This window comes from Mixophyes fleayi, chromosome 4 (genome assembly GCF_038048845.1).
Source record: "Mixophyes fleayi isolate aMixFle1 chromosome 4, aMixFle1.hap1, whole genome shotgun sequence".
Taxonomy (NCBI): domain Eukaryota; kingdom Metazoa; phylum Chordata; class Amphibia; order Anura; family Limnodynastidae; genus Mixophyes; species Mixophyes fleayi.
The window spans coordinates 330730328-330753511 of record NC_134405.1 but is presented as its reverse complement, the minus strand read 5'-3'; the positions used below and the strand labels follow the sequence as shown (position 1 = coordinate 330753511).

The 23184-nt window shown below is 43.8% G+C and overlaps 1 protein-coding gene across 2 annotated transcripts in view; it reads right to left on the bottom strand.

Moving 5' to 3' along the window:
• Positions 1-23184, bottom strand: part of KDM7A (lysine demethylase 7A) — a 58831-nt gene that overhangs the window by 23209 nt on the left and 12438 nt on the right. For both annotated transcript variants that reach the window (XM_075210382.1, XM_075210383.1), the window contains exon 2: positions 10690-10775. In XM_075210382.1, the coding sequence (XP_075066483.1) occupies positions 10690-10775 (86 nt within the window). The remainder of the gene's footprint in view (positions 1-10689; positions 10776-23184) is intronic.

The window sequence follows — 23184 nt, the reverse complement described above, 5'->3', positions numbered from 1 at the left end:
CAATGTTCTTGAAAATTGCAGCCTATGAATTCATTGGGGTTTAGTCAACAACGAGTGAATGTTCATGTATCAAACGTTAACACGTCCGTCATCACCAGGACAGGACAAGTGTTTCTGGCAATCGGGCCTCATTGCGGAGATCACACAGATGTCAACATCTTTTTCTCCACTTGGCCAGTCACCAAACCGAAGCACACTTGCCCGAAAATTGATGTTCTATGCGACCAGCGAATATCCATTTTAGTGGCAGCTGTGCTCACTGCTCATTAGGGTCCATCTGTACGGCGGTTATAGTCTATTTCCCTGCACAGTGACAGACAATGAGCAGACAGCAAGAACACAACGGCACAATTAACTAAAAGCAAGAAGTATTATAGTTATGAAAGACACAGGTCACGAATGAGCACGAGGAGAATGAACGCCCAACTGGCAGCCTGTGGGCTGGATGCGGCCCACCAAACATTCGTGTGGCCCCCGGCGCCTCTGAAGGCTTCATAGGCCTCTGTTGCCCGATATATATTTTGAATATTGTTCGGTCAGTAAAGATATAGATAGCCAGTGCTGCCAAAGTGTGTGCGCCGAGAGAGCCGCGCACTCCCCTGCGCCAAGAGAGCCGGGCACTCCCCTGCGCCAAGAGAGCCGCGCACTCCCCTGCGCCAAGAGAGCCGGGCACTCCCCTGCGCCAAGAGAGCCGGGCACTCCCCTGCGCCAAGAGAGCCGCGCACTCCCCTGCGCCAAGAGAGCCGCGCACTCCCCTGCGCCAAGAGAGCCGCGCACTCCCGTAACCATGCAGATTCTATATCATGTGTCATTACATGCACACCCCATAACATTGGCAGAATGTAGATATACATAGTTTGGCAGCACCGCAGTCATACACTTTAATAAAACTTAACTTAAAAAACAAAACAAACAAAAAAATACTCAAAAAGATGTTCGAATGCTATAAATATATTGTAGTGAAGTCAGGAAACAGAGGATTCTGGGTAAGAGATACAACTTGAAAACCCAACATTTATGACAATGTTGACTGCACCCTTAGTCCATGATCTACGTTAGAGATGCTACCTGTCGCCTACAACAACTGCGTATTACATGCATCTCTCACCATAACACTGTGTATTATAGCTATATAGTTACCTCTAAATCGCATTCCTATACAGGATCACGCCCGCTGCGCTACTAAAACATTCTGTGACACAAAAGGTACACTAGGGTTTAGCAAACAGGCTCTGAATGACGACAAGATATCCGTGTCACACAATTACATTTTATACCGGCAGATACTTCCTGCTTACGTGCCTTAGGAATTAATAGACAAATATGAAAGGACACAACTTTATTGCTGATTTTCCCTAGAATGGAATGCGTGTAATTGTACATTCAAAATAGACTTTTACACATGTAATGTTAGATTTCTGTCAGTGCTACATGACAGGAAAACTTAAATAAAGACAAGCAAGAGACCATTACACAAGAGCACACAAATGTTAACAGACACACACACACACACACACACACACACGTTACAGAACGGCAACACTGCGATAGGAACATTATAGTGTTGCAGTAGTCAATGACATTTTGCAGCATTTACTGTAGGAAAATGTAACTATTTCATGTGCTGCTCAAGATTTGCCGAGCAGCAGCCTAGAAGATTACTTTATAGCAGCGATGTATTACATGAAGTCTCAAAAATAAATATAGTGTACTGTATGAGTTGAACTATAAAGCTGCCCGGCACGTTCTGGGCTGTCCCGATTGTTCGTTATACATCCTCATAACAGCAGGAAACGCCATGTACCACAGTGCATTTAAACAATTGTGCCTGTTCTTACACTACACTATTTTTAAAGTCAGAAATTGGACTGAATATAATTATTTCACAAAGACCCTTATTTATTGGCATTAAAAAAAATAAAAAAAATGTAAATCTAACAAGATGTCAAACTAAAGTTTTGCTAACTTTTAAATTTGGAATTCAAAGTTTTACGTGAAAATCATTATTGTGACGTCACCATCTTTTATTGATCTCATGATATGCCTTACAGTCAAACTAAAACGTGTGTCCCCCCCCCACCCTCAATTTGGGTAATAGAAAATAAAGAATAGAATATGAGATTTTGTTGCATCATGTTGCCTAGCTTAGTAAAACTGTGCACGTTGTGTACCAGACACAGGGGCCACAGTCAGCGGTATCCGTGTGCCCCCGTGCCACGTCTGTATAGTGGAGAGACGGAGAGATATGACGGTGTTCTATACAGTGTAGGTGTCTACAGATCTTAGGGGAAGACAGGTAAAGGATGTCTAGAACGTGTGCTCTCCATTAATGCACAGACCTCAGTGATCTCAGCCTTCCCCCTGTTCCGCTTTTGGGCAGAGGAACTGAGGGAAGACAGAATTAGAAAACTGTGCACAATGGGCCTCAGCAATATGTTACTTCCTCACAGTTCAGGCAATTCAATTACAACACTGATGATTTCCAAGAACATTTGGCAACTTGAAGAGTTTATCCATCTGCAAACAAAGGTATTCTGGGGTGAATACAGCATTAAATGTAAACAGAAGGAAGTGCCAGTGTTAGTCGTTTTGCTGGTTATCAAGGTTCTAGGAACAACAGGATCACCCACAGATCCTACCGCAGTTCTTACCGGATAGATACACTGACAACTTGGTGCCAATCAGTAGTAGGTAGAAGCGGAGATGCAATAGACGGTCCACCTTCCTAGTAGCATCTATGAATCGATGGGCAGGTATGGTAAGCTCCTCCCACTCCTCCAGCCCCCACCCCCAGCTGCTCCCAGAATAAGAGGTCATGGACTCCAACACTTTGGCGAGGTGGGGATATGGAGCTTTCAATAGCAGCTGAAAGCAATGGAAGGGGACCTCTTGCTGTGTCTCACCTACCGGTCGTTAGGCACACTTAATAGTCTTGTTCGGGTAATGCATAGGGCGGTCATGTGGTACAGTTCTGGGGTTTTTTTCAGATTTATAACCTAATCAAAACCATAGATCAGGAATGGTTTTATTTCTACAAATTTGTAAAAACGTGAGCGCTATATTTTCATGTATTACACACCTGAGTGAACGCAAGAACAGCTCTGGATTAGGTGATGTCTACAGTTTGCTCACCCTATGGCACATTACATTCCAAGACAATGGCTCCCAAAAAACAGAGTAACCGCCATAATGACAGCGAAGGCTCTTGGATTCCACAGTTCCTCTGTCCTACTTCTAGGGTAAGATATTTTACCAGCTGGCAGACTTACAACTGAAAGATCTCAGAGCTGCCCTTAACGTGCATCCTGCACATACGCACAGCGGACGCTGCCCCTTGGCGAGCTGAGCTAGTATTCATCGAACCCGGTTCTCAGTGAACGGATAGGGCACATATTGATAAATATTGGTTCAGCCCTCAAACGGCGGCCTCCACTGTAAGCCGCTGAAGGGGACTGGGTACAACAGTGACCGCTAAATTACCAAAAACAGCATAAAAATAAGATTAACAGAAACCTGCCCTTGTGCATCAGTTTTACTATTATTATTATTAATTTTTATTTATAGGGCGCCACAAAGTATCCGTAGCGCCGTACAAGGACAAACAATGGCACAGTACAAGGTGAAACAGCACAGTACAAGTAACAGTAAGCACTATAACACTGGGGATCTAGCTCAGATCATTGTAATTGACCTAGTAAAACCTAACGTTACATCGAATATGTATATTGGTCATCTTTCCAAAGTGAAGATAAACCAGACGGGAGTCATGGCCACCAGCACAGTCCCACAGCTGAGTACAGACCCTCCGTTAGGTACTGGTCAGTGTTGGGGGCAGCTTGCAGTTATTCCGGTCCGACTTTAGGGGGCGCTGCAGAATAATGAGCACACTAAGAACCTGGGAGAAAGAATAGAGAACACAGATGTTATATTCTCAGACTTCTCCATGACCCTGGGGGTTGTGTACACCAAGATGGGCGTGGCCTAAAGATATATTGTGCAGTTCCTATGAGAAAACCACATAACCAAACTACTGACAATTACATTTTAACATGCCGTATTGTCATTTGCATAATATTTTTCTGAAATGCAATTCTGCCAATTTAAAACTTTATTTGTATTTTACACTGTATGTTCACACGTGTTAAAAAATAAAAAAAAAAAATACAAAAATCAGGTCTGCCAAACAAGTCTCAGGCGTGCAAACATACAAGACCGCATAGATACTATATTAAGTAGAAAAGTCTTTGTTTAAAAAGTGTACCCGTCACCTTAACAGGGTAGAAGTCACTTATACACACACACCCCCCCCCCCTCCTACACAAAGTGCCAAAGTGTAGTTTATTATACCAGATAAGGTGCTTTTATCTGGTACTGCTTTCCCAGCATGCTTTGCCCTCCCTAACCACCAATGAAGAGCCAGCGCCAAACCTAACCCACAACTGTTCCAGTCTAATAAGTCACACAATACACTGCAATTTAGGGAATTCGTTTTGAGAAGGGTTGTCATAACATTTCAACAGCCAAATAAGTAGCAGGTATAAAAACGACACATTATCCGTGTAAGACGACTACTGTGCGGGGAGAACAACCAAACGGCAGCCGTTCCAGTGACCTCATCCGACATGTCAATTTTTTTTATTTTTTTTTGTAAAGCAAAAAATAAGAGAAAACAAAATCCCCCATGATGGCCTCTTTCCCTTCTAGTAGTCAGCTTCTTGGCACCCGGCCCACTGCAAGCATTTAAACACGCTGGCGCCTAGGAGTTAAACGAGAGTAATTTAATCCCGTGTCACTCTGCACCACGGCTCCCAGAACAAGAGATTTTTTGAGGTAAAACAGTTCACTTGATAAAGCAAATTCAGGTCAAGGTACACTGGAGGTCAAGTGCCTGGGGCCTGGCGGGTTCCCTTAGCCGACTCTCATGTCAAACAGGGGACTTCTGAGATCACCATTATAACACGTTACTGTCCTGTCTGCAGGAAACATGAAACATCTGCTTGGCGCAAGGCGAGCAATTGCTTAAAAAATTAATTAAACACCACAATACCTAAGTGAAGAAACATTAATAGCATTTATCCCTGCGCTAACAGACACACAGACGAAACAGCTGGAAGTGAGAAGGTCACTGTGTCTCTCAGCAATAACTATTCACAAGAAGCAGCAGGGACAATGTACAAGGAGAAACGTTGGGTTCGGCCCTGTACAGGTATAAAGTGGTATGAGAGAGTAGTTACCTCGACACAGCTGCTTAAGGCAGCTAAACGCGTTTCTGTGCTAAATAAGAAATATATAGGATACTTCTGCGGCTTTGCCCATAGCGGCGGATAATCCACGTTGACACGTTTAATAGGTCTCTAATGATTTAGAGGAATCGGCTGTCCAGACGGCTCATACCCACCTCTCCAGCTGTTAATCAGCTCCTATAGATCACACCGCCTATACACACCTGTCTTACAGCACAGTATGACTGACAGGGAAGTGCTCTTACTGACGGAGAAAGCCAAACCTTTGCCCGTCAGGAAGGAGAGATATCTGAGCCCATCTGTCTCATAGATTGCTTTAATCGAAGATAGCTTTGCATAAACAATGGTCGGTAAAAATTGGTGGTTGCTCGTAAATATAAAGCGGCCCGTTAAAATAGTGTCAATAGCAGGGGATATATAGTAAACGGCGCTAGATTTATTAAAGCAATGCGGGTTCCCTGGAAAACGAACATTCCGCCAAGGGCGTCGAGGGTTTTGTGACCCGAAAAAATGCGAAGTGGAGGAAAAAAAAAACTAACATATTGCCAGTCGTAAAACTGTACGTACATAATAAATAAAATACACTGGACACTAGCCATTCCGCCACCGATAGCGCATGAACAGTAGACCGCTTATTCATTCTAGAAGGTTCTTAGTACCCTTAATCCCCCCATAGTGACATCATCATACGTTTTGGGGGGGAAGTTCTAAGCCTCTCTTGGCTAAGCTTCAATTTCTCCACCATTCCACGTAAAAGACAAATTATTGCTGGTATCTTATTTTTTTGCAATCACTGAGGCAGAAGACACAATATAGGTTATACTTCCTAGTGAATGGATATGCTGAATATTGGTTCATGTTACAATAGGTCTGCTTCCACACAGTGAAAGAAACAGGTACCCTCCTCTAAAGGACAGGTTGCAGAATTATCCATTTCATCATGTTCAATTCACCTGTAAAATGGAGGCTCTGAGTCAATTTAGAAACTTGACACCCGTACGACCTTGTCTTTTAATATGCAGCCTTATTCTCATAAAGAGCAAGGAACATCGGGTGACCTTTGTCTTTTTAATGGGAAAGTTTGGAAGATATTCTGCAGTTTCAAGACGCCTGAAGACCAAAACTCAGCAAGGTGCTTAAACCCTGACATAAATTGCCGACCATGACAGCAGTTCTCAGGGTCAACAATCCTGTCAGCAAATCACACACTGAACTTGACATTTAAAGCACCACAGGCGAGATACAGGAATGTCTGCATCTGACAGGCAGAGACACGAAACTACAGAACACTTATCATACTTCATCATCCCTGCTGAATACTGTGAGCTACACAGCAAACACTAGATTCTTTCACGTGAACCATGCTGCAGCCATTTTGAACCATTTCCTGTCTTCAGCCATAGTCATGTGACCAGTTTCCAGGGACTTGATAGGCGGCTAAGCGGTTTAGCCCAGAAAATGGCTGCTTCCACAGTGTGCTACATTTTAAGAGATTGTTAGCAGTTACTACAGAGCATGCTCATCTGTCTCATCTATTATCTCCATCTATTCAGCACAACACGCAGTGAAGGGAAGGCTTCTCTTCCTCTGTGATATCCCCCTTGGAGACTTACAAGTCAGTGGTTTCCTGCCCAGGAAGTGGATAAATATACTTTAGAACTTGTAACTTTAGTTCTCAGGAGTAATTTCGTTTCCTGTGCCTCAAAAAAAGGGAACGATGACACAACAAACACACTACAAGCCTCTTAAAATAGACACTTGGGGATATATACATTTTTTTATACCAGCAACACAAAACACTGGAAACATCCCCCACGGCCTAATGCAAGGCTTCCAGAGACTCTGTGCAGGACACAAGTCTCCCCCACCTCAGTCAGAGACATCTTGGGCAGTGTAGCATCTTCCCTGATCCCAGAGCTCCCCTTTTATTTGAAGAAACTGACAGTTGTGGGAGTTTACCACATAAACACGTGTACCCCGTCACCTACAGGAAATGGAGGCAGTCATCTTGTGAGCCTAACCAATACTGATGAGCATGCACAATGTCAGCGGTTCCTGTGATGGCGTGAATTAACGCTGTGATGTCATTAGTTCCTGTGATGGCGTGAAGCAACTCTATGATGTCACCAGTTCATGTGATGGCGTGAAGCAACACTGTGATGTCATTAGTTCCTGTGATGGCGTGAAGCAACACTGTGATGTCATTAGTTCCTGTGATGGCGTGAAGCAACACTGTGATGTCATTAGTTCCTGTGATGGCGTGAAGCAACACTGTGATGTCATTAGTTCCTGTGATGGCGTGAAGCAACACTGTGATGTCATTAGTTCCTGTGATGGCGTGAAGCAACACTGTGATGTCATTAGTTCCTGTGATGGCGTGAAGCAACACTGTGATGTCATTAGTTCCTGTGATGGCGTGAATTAACGCTATGATGTCACCAGTTCATGTGATGGCGTGAAGCAACACTGTGATGTCATTAGTTCCTGTGATGCCGTGAAACAACACTGTGATGTCATTAGTTCCTGTGATGGCGTGAAGCAACACTGTGATGTCATTAGTTCCTGTGATGGCGTGAAGCAACGCTATGATGTCATTAGTTCCTGCGATGGCGTGAAGCAACGCTGCTGGCATTAGTTCCTGCGATGGCGTGAAGCAACGCTATGATGTCATTAGTTCCTGTGATGGCGTGAAGCAACACTGTGATGTCATTAGTTCCTGTGATGGCATGAAGCAACGCTGTTGGCATTAGTTCCTGCAATGGCGTGAAGCAACGCTATGATGTCATTAGTTCCTGTGATGCTGTGAAGCAACGCTATGATGTCATTAGTTCCTGCGATGGCGTGAAGCAACGCTGCTGGCATTAGTTCCTGCGATGGCGTGAAGCAACGCTATGATGTCATTAGTTCCTGTGATGGCGTGAAGCAACGCTATGATGTCATTAGTTCCTGTGATGGCGTGAAGCAACGCTATGATGTCATTAGTTCCTGCGATGGCGTGAAGCAACGCTATGATGTCATTAGTTCCTGCGATGGCGTGAAGCAACGCTATGATGTCATTAGTTCCTGCAATGACGTGAAGCAACGCTATGATGTCATTAGTTCCTGCAATGACGTGAAGCAACGCTATGATGTCATTAGCTCCTATGATGGCGTGAAGCAACGCTATGATGTCATTAGTTCCTGTGATGGCGTGAAGCAACGCTATGATGTCATTAGTTCCTGTGATGGCGTGAAGCAATGCTATGATGTCATTAGTTCCTGTGATGGTGTGAAGCAACGCTATATCATCATTAGTTCCTGTGATGGCGTGAAGCAACGCTGTTGGCATTAGTTCCTCCAATGGCGTGAAGCAACGCTATGATATCATTAGTTCCTGCGATGGCGTGAAGCAACGCTGTTGCCATTAGTTCCTGCAATGGCGTGAAGCAACGCTATGATATCATTAGTTCCTGCGATGGCGTGAAGCAACGCTATGATGTCATTAGTTCCTGTGCTGGCGTGAAGCAACGCTATGAGGTCATTAGTTCCTGTGCTGGCGTGAAGCACTGCTGTGATGTCTCCAGTTCCTATGATGGCGTGAAGCACTGCTGTGATGTCTCCAGTTCCTATGATAGCGTGAAGCAACGCTATGTCGTCATTAGTTCTTGTGACGGCGTGAAGTTACTGAATGTCACTGGTTCCCAGAGAATCGAGAGGCTGCATTCTCATATAAAAACTGTTTCAGGCCAAAAAACAAAATGGCTGCCTGGGCGATTTCATCTATTCAGAGTGAATCAATAAGGTGCGATGTCATTGGTGCAGCTGACAGAATGGCTGCCTCCACTGTGTGTCAGTGACTGGTATCCATTAATATACAAAAAAAAAAAATAAAGTTTGAATGCATTTGTGATCAGCACAAACTGTGGAAGTTACGCTGTGTAAGAGGAACCTGCACTAAATCCCTCCTCAGAGATGAGAATACAGCAAAATGGGTCCCATGAATCGAATGACTAATATGATAAAACAGACACAGGGCACATTACTGCACGTCATTAACATAGCCACAGCCGACTTGTCACCGGATCAATGATCCGCTTATCTCCCCATTACAGTGAATCCTGGTCTCAGAGCAGAGCGCTTAACCTTCCACAATAATCAATTTTACTTAAAAAAAAGGAAAAGCAGACTGTCTGTCTCTGCAGCCGATATACACATTAGGTGACTGAGGCCATTAAGATCTTCTATTACGTTGAGATTCGAATAACCCCCCCCCCCCCCTCCCTACATTAACAAAAAAAAAACTTTTCTATTCCCCCCCCTCGTGGCTTCCGTTTCCCAGGGGATGTTTTATCAGCACGCACCAGTTTTGCAATCCATTTCGCACAGAAGCTGGCTTATAGCAGAGAGAAAGTCCCATTGAACGCGCCGCCCGCGATTTAAATACCAGAGCTGCTTGTAATCAGGGAACCTGCATTGTCCTTACATGTCTTCATCTGCCACGGGGCAGACGCACGATAAACTCTCTGATCAGGTCAAAATAATTACTGTCATGGCAAAAAAAAGCAACACATCCTCAAAGAGACAGAACGAGAACGGCTTACCACTAACCGCATGGTAATAACACACACACTGTAGCTGAAATTATCTAGTTTACAGAAAGCATTTAAACTATTGCTGCGTTCCCGTGGCAGAGATTTGTATAAAGACAGATACACAGTATATAATCATTAAACGAATGCCGTATCTGTGTAATAAAAGACACCGCGTAGATTTTTGACTGCCCCGAGCTGTGCTTGAATAATATTAAGGACTATTGTTCATCAGTAGGGAAGTAATTTGCACAAGGCTTAAATCAGCGCCATCTACACCCACGTCTGGCTGAGCGAGTCTGTCGGATTGGGTCAGAGTAAAGCGGATTATGCAGAATATACTGCATAATGTTTCCGTGCTATCCAGGGAATGTCTAGAAGACGTTCGGGGGTATGTAAAAAGCAACTCTTCAAATTGAATTAGTTTACGTGAAATCCAAAACTTCCAGGAGAAATAAAATGTTTAAAACCAGAAAAACGTATAGATTGTAAAAAGCAAAAAAATAAAATATTAAAAAAGTTACATCTCCAATGTCACACAAGACATATAAAGCGCACTCGTTAGAACAAACATTTTTAGACATATGTTATCCCATCGCCTGCACATACAGGAGGGCAGCCATTTTACTTTGCGGCATCACTGAGGCACAGATGGACCCTCTTCAGAATTTATAGACAAAGTGTTGCCTCAGCCCACAAAATGGCCTCCGCCATGTGTAGTCGACGGTACGCTGTAGACAGTCATTTGCAAAGTTCTTTAAAACAATCATGTTGTCAGGTTTGATTCCAGCGACTGCAAAATAAGCTCCATTTAAAATTAAAAAGATTACAAAATATTTGCAACTCTGCTGAGTGTACTTAAATGTGTATATACTCACACTCTGAGGATCCGTGAAGTACTTCACAGTTGGGACAATGGTAGAGGTCAATATCAGCTGCCTGATGCTCCTCAACTTTTACACAGCTGTGAAGATAGAAAAGAAGAAACGAGGGAAATGTTATAGGACGACACAACTGGATAATTGCTAAACACTCAATTAAACAACTTATTTTAAGGCTGCTCCTCCTAGCGGGAGCTTCTGGCGTCCAGCTGATCCCAGAATACAGACTATACAGATTGTGTCCTAGATCAAACAAACCTCCACAGACTCCTGGGTTCGCCAGAGAATGAAGCATTTATCGGCTACATACAGGAGGCAGCCATTTTGTGGGCGGAGTCTACACCTGCCCATTCTCTAGGAACTAGTGCCTCTGGCATATTGTCCATGAAGTACATCAGGGATGTCTCTGGTATTATCACGAGCAGAGGCCCAGTCTGCCTCCACTGTAGGAGACAGCTGCTCTTTAATTAATCAGTGCGGGCTGACGTTTGTGTTATACTTGAAACTTTATTTTGGTAACGTGGGTCTGTGCGAGGAATTACCCAATAATTTACCTTGCTAGACTAGTTTGTACAATACAGTCCCCAAAAAACGCTGTTAAAATTAAAACAAAATAACAAAAGCCAACGCCAACATTGGAGATTGCACCCACAAAATGAAAGGGCAATAAGAATTATGGCAACCAAAACTAAGCAGAAAAATAATTGTGACACACTTCAAAAGTGATCTGCAACAAACACATTTACATAATCGGTGCCCAACATAAACTTCGTTAACCACACTTAACAGCAAATTTTGTTGCATGAACAAATAATAGTTTCCTTCTCCTACTGCGTATGCAAAACAGGTTATTGCGAGAGTAAAGACGTATTATCTAGAGCAGTGGCAAACACAGGATTTGTAGAGGGGGGTTTCCACACCACGCCGCCAGTGGGCGCGGCAATCATGCATGGGGGCGTGGCTATAATATTAGACAATGCTTGGCTGCTCTCCAACTCTTCCTATCCCCATAATATACATGGGCAATGCTGCGTGCACTACTGTTAGGTGCACGCAGCTCTCCCTTTTCAAGCAGAGCTGTGTGAAGCGGGGGCAGGGTCCAGCCACCTCAATTATACAGTGCCCCAGGCTTGGAGGGGGTTTCCAGGCACTAGGAACCCCCCCCCCCCTCTCGGTTTGCCTATGTAGAGTAACTTGTGCCTAAGTGGCCTACGACAAGTGCGGCTGTCCGTGTGGACGTCTGTATAAGACTGCACTGCAACAGCCCACAGGAAGAATCATTCTAGTGATTTTTAATGCAATCTAGCTGTAGGCCCTAAAGAAGCTACTGGTGCAAGAACCTCTTAGCACAATATGAAGTTTAGGTTGTCTGAAGAGCCTACTCCAATTGAGATTTCATCAAATGGGTTCTAAAATAAAAATTTAGAGCTACTATATTACCTACGGCCTAGTAAGACAGTGATTCACTTATAACGACCCAGGTTTCCCAACGAAATACCACCAAGACCATGGGATAGCCATGAACTCTCCTTTAGACCCATCACTAATCCCCCTACAGATGCCGCCATACCCACGCTCTGGTTTAAATGAAAAGTGGTCATACCGGACACCGCCATTCATACCACAGACAGAATAAAAAAGGACTTTTTGGAGAGACAAAGACCTAGAAATTGGATCTTTGCTTCTAAAGGATAATGGCGGAGAGGATGGTGGAGAGGATGGTGGAGAGGATGGAGGAGAGGATGGAGGAGAGGATGGTGGAGAGGATGGACCTCAGAGACCAACGTCTCTTCAGCCCTGACCCAGGTTCAACAAACTCTGAGTTTACTTCCGCAGAAGTTCTACACCACGGGCTATAGGGCAAATAAATTACTGTCCTGTAAACTTAGGAGGACAACAGACTAGAAGCAGGATTGACTGTCTAATGAATGACAGAGATCATAGAATATTAATCCTTTTAGATATTACAAATATCATTTTGCCAAGAAATCCAAAGTCATTAAATATTTGGAGAATAAAATCTCTCCAAACCTCCCAGATTTAGAGGGCGTAGATTACACCCCACCGATCTGCTGGAACACAGACTTCTTGAGAACATGGTTTAACTAGGAGGTCTCACGGTTATGCCGCAAAGCGCCTGCAAAAACGTTGATGTCACTCAAGGTTTTATATCTGTTCAGGACGTTAACCTGACACTTCCCTACTTGTTTTTGGTTTGTTTTTTTAACTGTAGTTCACTCAATCATTTCAACTGTAAAAGAATTTCTACCTATAAAGAGTCGTCCCCCCCCTCCTCCCCCAGAGCGGAAGGCCCAGAGAGTTACAGCTGCATCTACCCAAAAGTTGGCCATTATACCTGGCCATGCAGAGTTACGGCTCTGCCGGGCATGTTTGTAAATGTAGTTGGAATATGACCGACAGGTGTGTGGTCACCTTCTAACCAGAGGCCTATGAGGCATAAATGCCAGAAGTGATCTATCTGCCCGCTCGTATCTGTGTGGAAAAACTCCATCGCCCAGGCCCGTCAGCCCCGAGTGAGCATTTGTTTGTTTTGCCCATGATGCACCACAGACTTATTCCGTAATACGAAAATCGCGTCATTTTGGACCTGCCCCCCGTGACGTAATGACGCAAACACGTCATTTTACAGTGAGGCCAAATGCCACGATTACCTAATGAAGTGGGCAGATGCGGGAGACTGCCACACAGTCACGGGAGTCCCACCCAGAATCTGGGAGTCTCCCTGACATTCCGGGAGAGTTGGCAAGTATAATCTACAGACTGTCTACATTGTGTAGACCTTTATAGCGCTTTCAAAATAAAAAAAATAAAAAAAATTGAGGGGGAAACCCCTTGGATTCAGGGTTAACATTCTTACAATTTTTTTTTTCCCTTGCGATTCAGTTATCCAAACAAAAGGAATCTTCATCATAAAACAATTCTAGGATATTTATACCCCAGCAAAAAAAATAGCAAGGCGGAAGACGCAACCAAAGGGAAGCTGATGGCTCACTGAACTCTCCCTGTACTGGGCTGTAATGGAAGGGCTGGGAGAGAACCACTGGCTTTGATCTTAATTACAGGAAACAGGCTTCACAATGTAATTAGGGCAATTCCCATTTAAAAAAAAAAAAAAAAAAAAATTAAGAAAAAAAGCAACACAGACAGAAAAGTGCACCAGCGTCGGCTCAAGCACTGCGGAGGGGAGAGAATTAGTGGCTCACTGTGTTAGTGTACCTGACAGATCATGGGGACACCCCCTTCAATTATGCCACAGAAGTAAAAATTACAAGAGTGACACATTGCAGAATGACTGGGACTTTACAGGACATTTAAACGTCTCTAACATTATACATTTATTGGCTTGTACAGGTCTTCCTGCAACGTGTAATACTAAACACACACATTGCCCGGTCATCATCATCATCATTTATTTATATAGCGCCACTGATTCCGCAGCGCTGTACAGAGAACTCTTTCACATCAGTCCCTGCTCCATTGGAGTTTACAGTCTAAATTCCCTAACATACACACAGACAGACACACAGACTAGGGTCAATTTGTTAGCAGCCAATTAACCTACCAGTATGTTTTTGGAGTGTGGGAGGAAACCAGAGCACCCAGAGGAAACCCACGCAAACACGTGGAGAACATACAAACTCCACACAGATAAGGCCATGTTCGGGAATCGAACTTATAACCCCAGTGCAGAAGTGCTAACCACTGAGCCACCATCCTGCCCACAGCATAGCTTCCTAATGTCTTTATTCCGCTCTCTCTGTATCTTAGGACAGTTGATAATAGCAAATCACTTAGGTGGGAATTGATGTGTTTACCACCTGGTGGAAGAGGATTTAGTTCAGTATAACAATTACTTTAGTAAACGTCCCTTCCTCCAGGACTCTGGTTTGCAATTTCCTGCTCGCTGGCACCAACGGTTTCTGTTAATAAACAACAGTATCCATAGGAGCAGAGGAGGTTGTGGAGTCAGACAGACAAGAAGAGAAAACGTTTTAATCCAATGACAGGAACACACTGCCGGTTGCCCTTTAATGTTATGTACTCATAGGCGACCGACAACTGTCCATGACGTCTTGTCCTGCACTACACGCCTTCTGGTACACGCAGTGTGAACAAGACTGAGGATAGTGATCATTAGAGCAATGTGGCACAGTGGTTAGCATTGCAACATCTCAGTGTCAGGAGTTCGATTCCCTTGTATATCCTTCGCATGATTGCATGGGTTTCCTCCGGGTGCTCCGGTTTCCTCCCTCAAAAAAACCAAACAAAAAACAGACACCTACTGGTAGGATAATTGGCTGCGATAGGAATTTTAGACTGTAAGCTCCAATGGGCAGCATAGTGGCCAAGTGGTTAGCACTTCTGCCTTACAGCACTGGGGTCATGAGTTCAATTCCCGACCATGGTCTTATCTGTGAGGAGTTTGTATGTTCTACCCGTGTTTGCGTGGGTTTCCTCCAGGTGCTCCGGTTTCCTCCCACACTCCAAAAACATACTGGTAGGTTAATTGGCTGCTATTAAATTGACCCTAGTCTGTGTCTGTCTGTCTGTCTGTGTGTGTATGTTAGGGAATTTAGACTGTAAGCCCCAATGGGGCAGGGACTGATGTGAGCGAGTTCTCTGTACAGCGCTGTGGAATTAGTGGCGCTATATAAACAAATGGTAATAATAATAATAATAATTGGGCAGAAACTGATGCGAGCGCGTTCTCTGTACAGCGCTGCGGAATTGGTGGCGATATATAAAGGAGATCACCAATGTCTGAACTCGGATCATCAACTTGTTTATATGTGGAGAGCTGAGAGCACAGCAGGGGGCACACTGCTTTCAGTGCGCAGGCATCGAATACTCATTAAAGTGTTAATTCACGGCTCTTTAAATAGAGCATTCTGGGAGTTGTAGTCCAAGAACAATTAGAAGGTGTTAGTTACCCGGGAACGGATATACTCTCCGGTGGTGACCAAGAGGGCGAGCTGGTACACAGTGGGAGCGTTCAGGAGACCGGCCAGACACAGCTGGTATACGACGCTCTGCATAGCTTGGAAAACAGGTGGTCAGTCCGGTTCTACAGCCGGCAACTTCCAAAACTTTCCCCCCCCCCCTTTTCGAAGTTAAAGTTGTAAAGACCCTTCATGACACTTGCACAAATAGTTAGGAAAAGCTGTGAAACATACCGCTGAAACGAGGGGGGGCAGACGCCAACCAGCCAGCGCAAATGGTAAACAAATGTTGGAAACCGTTTAAAAGGAAACCTATCTTGCGAGTGACAATAATGTGTCGTCTGTTCATCACCGTTGCTCACAGAAGTCACTGATGTAACAATGTCCAGGAGCCATATCCTGCCAAACTGACGGACCAGAAGAGCTTACAATTCTGAACCACGATACATATAATTTTCCTTCTGCAGATGGAATATTTTAAGCTCTCAACACCATTTATTTCCAATACTTTGTCTATATGGTTTACTGAACAAAACCATTCTCTGCTTTTGAGCCGTATTGAAGGAATACCAGCTATCTAGACACAAGCCAAGGTTGTTTTACAATGTAATATTCATTTAAAGTAACGTTCAGGCGGCGCACACATACACACACCAGGATATTGTCAGCAACATTGGATAATCAGCTGATACAACAGTGTTTATAGTCCAACGTTAATCCAGATGCCGGATAATAATATAACCACTGTATAAGTCACTAGTTAGACAAACATTTAGGATATGACTGGGTGTGGTGGAAAACTATTTAGGGTATGTGTCCAGTATGGCGGCCATCTTGAAGTCGGCCATCTTGGATGCAACTAATTTTTTTTTAAACGGGAAGGTAGTCATGTGACATCAACAGATGCAGAATTTCATGAGAAATACAGTTTTTGGTTTATCAGCAATGGATCCAGTTTGCTTAAAGTTGACAATCTGGCAACTCAGGTGGCCTATTTGGGTGATGATGGTTGAAATAATTTGCTTTAGCGCCTGTACTTTGTTCTCCAGATATCAAGACAATATCAACACGTTCCGTTTGTGTTCGTACCATTGTCATTATTGTCAATACCTGCTAAAGAAAACTCTCGAATGCATAATGTTAACAAAAACCATTGGTTTTTCTTATGAAATCCTGCATCTGTTTGATAGGTCACATGACTACCTATCCATTTGAAAAAGAGATGCATCCAAGATGGCCGACCTTAAGATGGCCACCATACCCCAAAAAGTTTTCCGCCACACTCGGATAATAGGTGTAGACACTGGATTAATATTTCCTTACACATTTCCATTTTAAAAAAAGGGTGTTTCCACACTTATGGACCAGCCTGTATATTTGAGGTCAAGACAAAAATTATTTGTCAAATGGACTTTTACAGAGGACAAAAGGACAATCATAAACCGTGCACAGGAAAGGCTTCTTTACTGTAAGAGCGATTCAGCAATGGAATCCTGTGTCACCTGTGCTGGTGATCGACAATGCACTAGAATTTATTTAAAAAAATGGATTGTGTCTATGACATAAACCTCACAATACCTCCTGGGTTATGGATATAAATCTATTCAAGATCTCTCTCTCTTTAGAAGGAACAAAAAAAACCAAAAAACCACAAGTGCTATCTTTGGCCTACTCCCAGCACACACAAAGGCTTTGATGCTTATCTCATAATAAGGTGCCACTTCTGTGGATCTGCTGTTTGTGTAGTGACCACAGGGGCAGAAACACCAAAGATAAATGGAGGTGATGTGTAATGTAGACACTTCAAAGCCATAACAGCAGATCTGACACCAGATCCTCCCATGTCTATGAACAATGTCTTGTGCTCAGTAGTAAGTAGCCCAGCAATGCCCGTAGTGCAGCCCAAAACCTCAATCTATAAGGCGAGAGTGACAGAGTTAGGAACCCGTTCCAGGGTCGGCTCCCTGTGTATACCACAGCTCCCTGCTGTGCGGCCTGCCCGGGAACCAGCGTAGCGCATAAGCAGTGAGATTATATATATATATATTTATATTCATGGTTCCTGGTAACATGTGAGCTTCAAGGGAAGAGTAGAGCAAAATTACACAAAATCCTTAAGCAAAACCGGCAATATTAATTAAAAGTAATGGGTTAATGTATCAATTAGCGGTTATTTAAAACTACCAGTTTCATCATCATTTCATCATCATCATCATTTATTTATATAGCGCCACTAATTCCGCAGCGCTGTACAGAGAACTCATTCACATCAGTCCCTGCCCCATTGGAGCTTACAGTCTAAATTCCCTAATATAGACACACACTCACAGACAGACAGACAGACAGACAGACAGACAGACAGACAGACAGACAGACAGAGAGGGAGAGACTAGGATCAATTTTGATAGCAGCCAATTAACCTACCAGTATGTTTTTGGAGTGTGGGAGGAAACCGGAGCACCCGGAGGTAACCCACGCAAACACAGGGAAACTCCACACAGATAAGGCCATGGTCGGGAATCGAACTCATGACCCCAGTGCTGTGAGGCAGAAGTGCTAACCACTAGAATACTGTGCTGCCCAGTTTTCGTTGGATTATGGGTCAGTAGTTAAAAAGGTAGGTATATTAACGGTTGAACCCAACGTATTAAGTAATGACAGCAAAACCCCTGAAATTCGGTAGCTGTAGATAACAGACGATTGATATATGTACCCCTAAGTGTACAATTATGTCAGAAATAACTGTGATCCCAAACACTAGCTGCAGTTAAATGTGGGCAGCACGGTGGCTCAGTGGTTATCACTTCTGCCTTACAACACTGGGGTCAGGAGTTCAATTTGCCGACCATGGCCTTATCTGTGTGGAGTTTGTATGATCTCCCCGTGTTTGCGTGGGTTTCCTCTGGGTGCTCCGGTTTTCTCCCACACTCCAAAAACATACTAGTAGGTTAATTGGCTGCTATCAAATGGACCCTAGTCTCTCTCAGGGTGTGTGTATGTTAGGGAATTTAGACTGTAAGCTTCAATGGGGCAGGGACTGATGCGAGTGAGTTCTCTGTACAGCGCTGCGGAATTAGTGGCGCTATATAAATAGCTGATGATGATGATCCTTATCGCACTGAGTCACTAGGATCTACAGACACAGACATGGAAAAAAAATGAAATCGACATCATGGCCCGAAATAGTCTCCAGATCACATCGATCTGATAGGGGAGCAGCTTGTGTAATGTTAAGCTCATAAACTTTAGCTGTAGTCTAGAGGGGGACCCCGGACACATGTAATCCCAGCCCCCCCCCCCTACATCATTAATGTTGGTGCTTCCACTGTGTGCAGACCACATGTACACATTAATATACACAGAGCTTTAAGTTACACCATTATGATACATAATAGCAGCGCTTGAAAAGCAAGCAGGACTGACCTCCGCTAATAATTTATGAGCGCCCATCTGGCAGAGTAACATGTGGTACTGTGTACAGTCGGTGTTTTTTATGACGGGAAAAATGAAGGGTGGTTTGTTTTGGGGGTTTTTTTTGGAGACAAAGGCCAAAGGGGAGGGGATGGGAGCAGTGACCTAAACTGCTCTCTGTAGCTGGTTCTTTGATCTAGTCCATGTCACTGACAAGAGCCCCAGGAAAAATGGCTGCACACAGCAGCCCCTGGGGCTGCCGGCTAGGGGTAGATTAGTACAATATGTTGCTAGGTGGTAACACAGCTTCAATATTGGTTTCAGCACAAATAAACCACATTCAATGGACTCAAAAGACCAGATCACAATAACCTCGCAGCACCAGAAGTGCTTGTTCAGATAATTTCAGGACATTCACAACAGTGAAGTGATAGAGATGAGAGTGAACAGCGTCCAGGGAACAGAACACCCTGTGTTTCTGGATCAGAGACACTGAGCGGTGAATAAACACTGCTTTATACCACACTAAATAAGACATTAAGTTCTCTCAGGAGGGAACACTTGTTGCCAAAGTGTCAAGTGTCACACGGAGTTCTTCAGATGCTTGTGCTGTAACTGCACGAGGAAGTTTTGGGATTTTTAAGGACAATGACCGTCAACATTTTGCAACAAATATGGAGGAAATTATTTTGTACAAAAGAGTGTGAAATAAGGGAAGGTAAATGGGGAAAGCTGAACAGATACAGCTGGTAAGATACCCTTGCAGTCGGTCAGCCTCAATATACCACTTTCTGCTACCGACACCAAGGATAACCAATCACAAGCTGCAATTAAGAGACTGAAGATTTTGATTGGTCCTCCCACTCCTCTCCCTGCCATTTAACGTTGATGAACTAAACCATTGTCCTGTTTCGTGAATACGGAACCAGCAGACGACGGCCCAGGCTAGTGGGTGGGTGACGTTAATAAAATCATGTTACAAAAGGTTTTAATGCAGCTTTACAGTCTTTGGTACATACTTTGCCTTCTGTATTACTATAAGGGACAGCTATCAATTCTTGGATTTTGCTCCCATATTTCATTACAGTCATTCAGGGAGTAGAGGACACGTTGTATTCTACTCCGAGCAGGAAACGATTGATATTGATCAGCTTAGCCGGCTGGTAGTCACATTACACTGTACAACCCATTATATACACACTACTGCAAGTCATTCCCAAGAACGGATGATGCTTCTTTGCTCAAAGCAAAAAGAATTTATGAATAAGATTGAACTTTATGGGCCAGTGTAATTTATTCATATTCAATATCTCCCACCACTCTCAAAAGCCCTTCCAGAGACACAACGATCTGACATTTGGTACCATTGCACAACAACTAGATCTGGTGCCTGCTTAACCATATGCAGAGAGATCTTTAGCAACCAATCAAGCCAAATGACTGGACTGAAAGTGGCCCTCTACACTGTGGTCTACGGACTGCACACACCATGTGTATCGTGACCACGACTTCCAGCAAGCTCACTGACAGCCATCAATCATCCATTGACATCAAGTACATTTTGACCGTGGCTCAACCTGATCGCAAACAGTCTAGAACGGCGACCAGAAGACAAGCCAACCTGCAGTGCAGATACCAGACCACCACACAAATCGTCCTGGACAATTAGACGTATCAGGCAACTAGCTTGGAACCAGTTTAAAGCCAATTTAAATTCCGTTGGGCAAAACAACAGTTGTGACCATGGGCAATTTGGTCGAAAGCTTTAAAGGTGCCCAAACACAGGTCGACCATGCTGCCCAGCCTGAGATAGGGTCCATGTCCAACCTTGCCACAGATGTAGGTATGGATAACTTTCAGCGTAACTGGAGGCTGCAAGACGAAAGAAAACCACGTACATACTCACCGGCAAGTAGCGGTCAACTTCAGGCCGGATTTACCAACATGTCCGATATTGTGCCCATCGATGTCAATCAGATTATTATCCGACCAATTGCCCAATCTCAGCGTGCGGCCAGCTTTATTCAATAAAGTCGACTTATCTCTTACAGCAAAGAAAATAATTTTGTAGGCTGTGCTAGTACTCATAAGTAGCCAATTAATTTACTAGGAACCTCATGAATAGGTAGTGCACAAAAAATTAAAATGACCACTAATAGGCAGTACAGCCTGTATGCGCCTTGGCATTAAGTCTACCAATATCTGGCATTGTGCAAGAAGAATGCAGGACAATTCGATTACAAGGTGGTCACTCAACTAACAGCAGATTTGATGGCGGTGGGAAATGCTGTCTCAGCTGTTCCTCTTGAACATCCCATATATGATTGATTGGGTTCAGATTTGGTGACAGAGAAGACCACGAGCTATGGATAACACCAGTGTTATGGTCTTCCAACCAATGGAAGATTACATGCGCTCTGTGGATGGGGAAATTGTCATCCTAGAAGATACCTTTCCATCAGGAAACATTCTACAACACGGTGCGAAGATGATCCCTTAAGTAACGATAGGCATTGTCCTAGGCCTTTAAGGGGATGCCTGCAGCCAAATCATGCCAGGAAAACATGCCACATATAATATGCAACCACCGGAAAGTCGGAGGTCTCTTGCAGCTACGCTAAAGCAGGCCAACATTTCTATACATGACCCCGACCATGGTGGGATGCTATGGTCTTAACTAAAGGCACGAGCCACACCTGCGTGAAAGTTCTTGATTTCGACATGCACAGCGACACTCGCTTATCCAGGCGTTTACATTTTCTGTGTCCGTTGTCAGCGAGACTCGTGAATATTAGACAGTCCCTCGGTACCGTTGCTGGTTCCAAGCAAGTTGACAGCTGCAAACGGCCTCAGCCAACAAACTGCATGCCTAAACTGTGCGTAGGCGACGGGTCCTCTCTAAACCAACACTATGCCCAGCAATGTCTAAACATTCATTAGGATTGTCCAGCATAAATAAAATGACATTTTACACACAGCTGTACAATTAGTAAATGGTGCAAACTACAAATCAAAATAAAGTGTAACGATGGTCTTGCTCATTAGTGCTTACAATCTAAAGAGTGTAAAGAATCAAGACAGACATTAGGTTAGGACTAAGCATGTATATGCACACATATTATCAAAATTTACATGCATCCATCAAAAAACCCTAAAAACAACAAACCCCAAAAAAAAAACAAAAAAAAAAAAACACAACGTCTTAATCTCTTTGTTCACGCCAGACTAGGCGACGTTGGTTTGTGATTATCAATGTCTAGGACCCAACTCCCCGATTAATATTTTCTTCTGGAGATCACGGCATACATAATTATACAGATTCCAAACACTTTTATGCATCTTTGCACACATCGACTGTAATCCTCCATTAACGGCAGTGGTATTCCATGTATATCAGATGTTCAGCAGATTATCTAGTGAATTAATATTCTTATGCCATCTTGCCTTTTGGATCCAGGAGTGCCATTATATTAAGCCTTATTATGCATAGTGCAAGTTATGGCTCCAGTAGTATTTATCTCACCAAAGAGTCCATCCAGTGCAGATTATCCTACGGTATTTTACTGCTGTCCATATAGGAAATATACCCATCAATAATCCGTTTTTTTCTCTCAGGACACTCAACAATTCCTGTCACCCAAAACAGGTGCGGGCCCACCATAAATTACCTGTGACCTCTCCAAAATCGGGCACAGTACTGGGTGGGTCAGATGTTATAGGGGTGGACTGGGGTATGGTCTAATTTGCCGGCAGGTACAGCATAAAGATAGCTCCCTATTCGGTTCTATTACCCCAGCGTTTGTTTTTGCACTAAAGTTACAGTTTAGAAGCCTGTCCAACCTGCGGCCCTCCAAATGTTTCTGAAACTACAAGTCCCAGCATGCCCTTCCAGCTATCAACAGGTTGTCTACTGGCAAAGCATGCTGGGGTTTGTAGTTTCACAACACCTGGAGGGCCGCAGGTTGGACAGGCCTGTTCTAGTATAACTTCTGGGTAGTCTTGGCTCTGCGGACCTACCTCTTGCATACACAATTTATAGAAATTGTCACAGTAACTTATATTTCATGTTTATAGTGACCCTTTAAATTACAGTTTATTTCTCATGACTAACTGCCAGAAT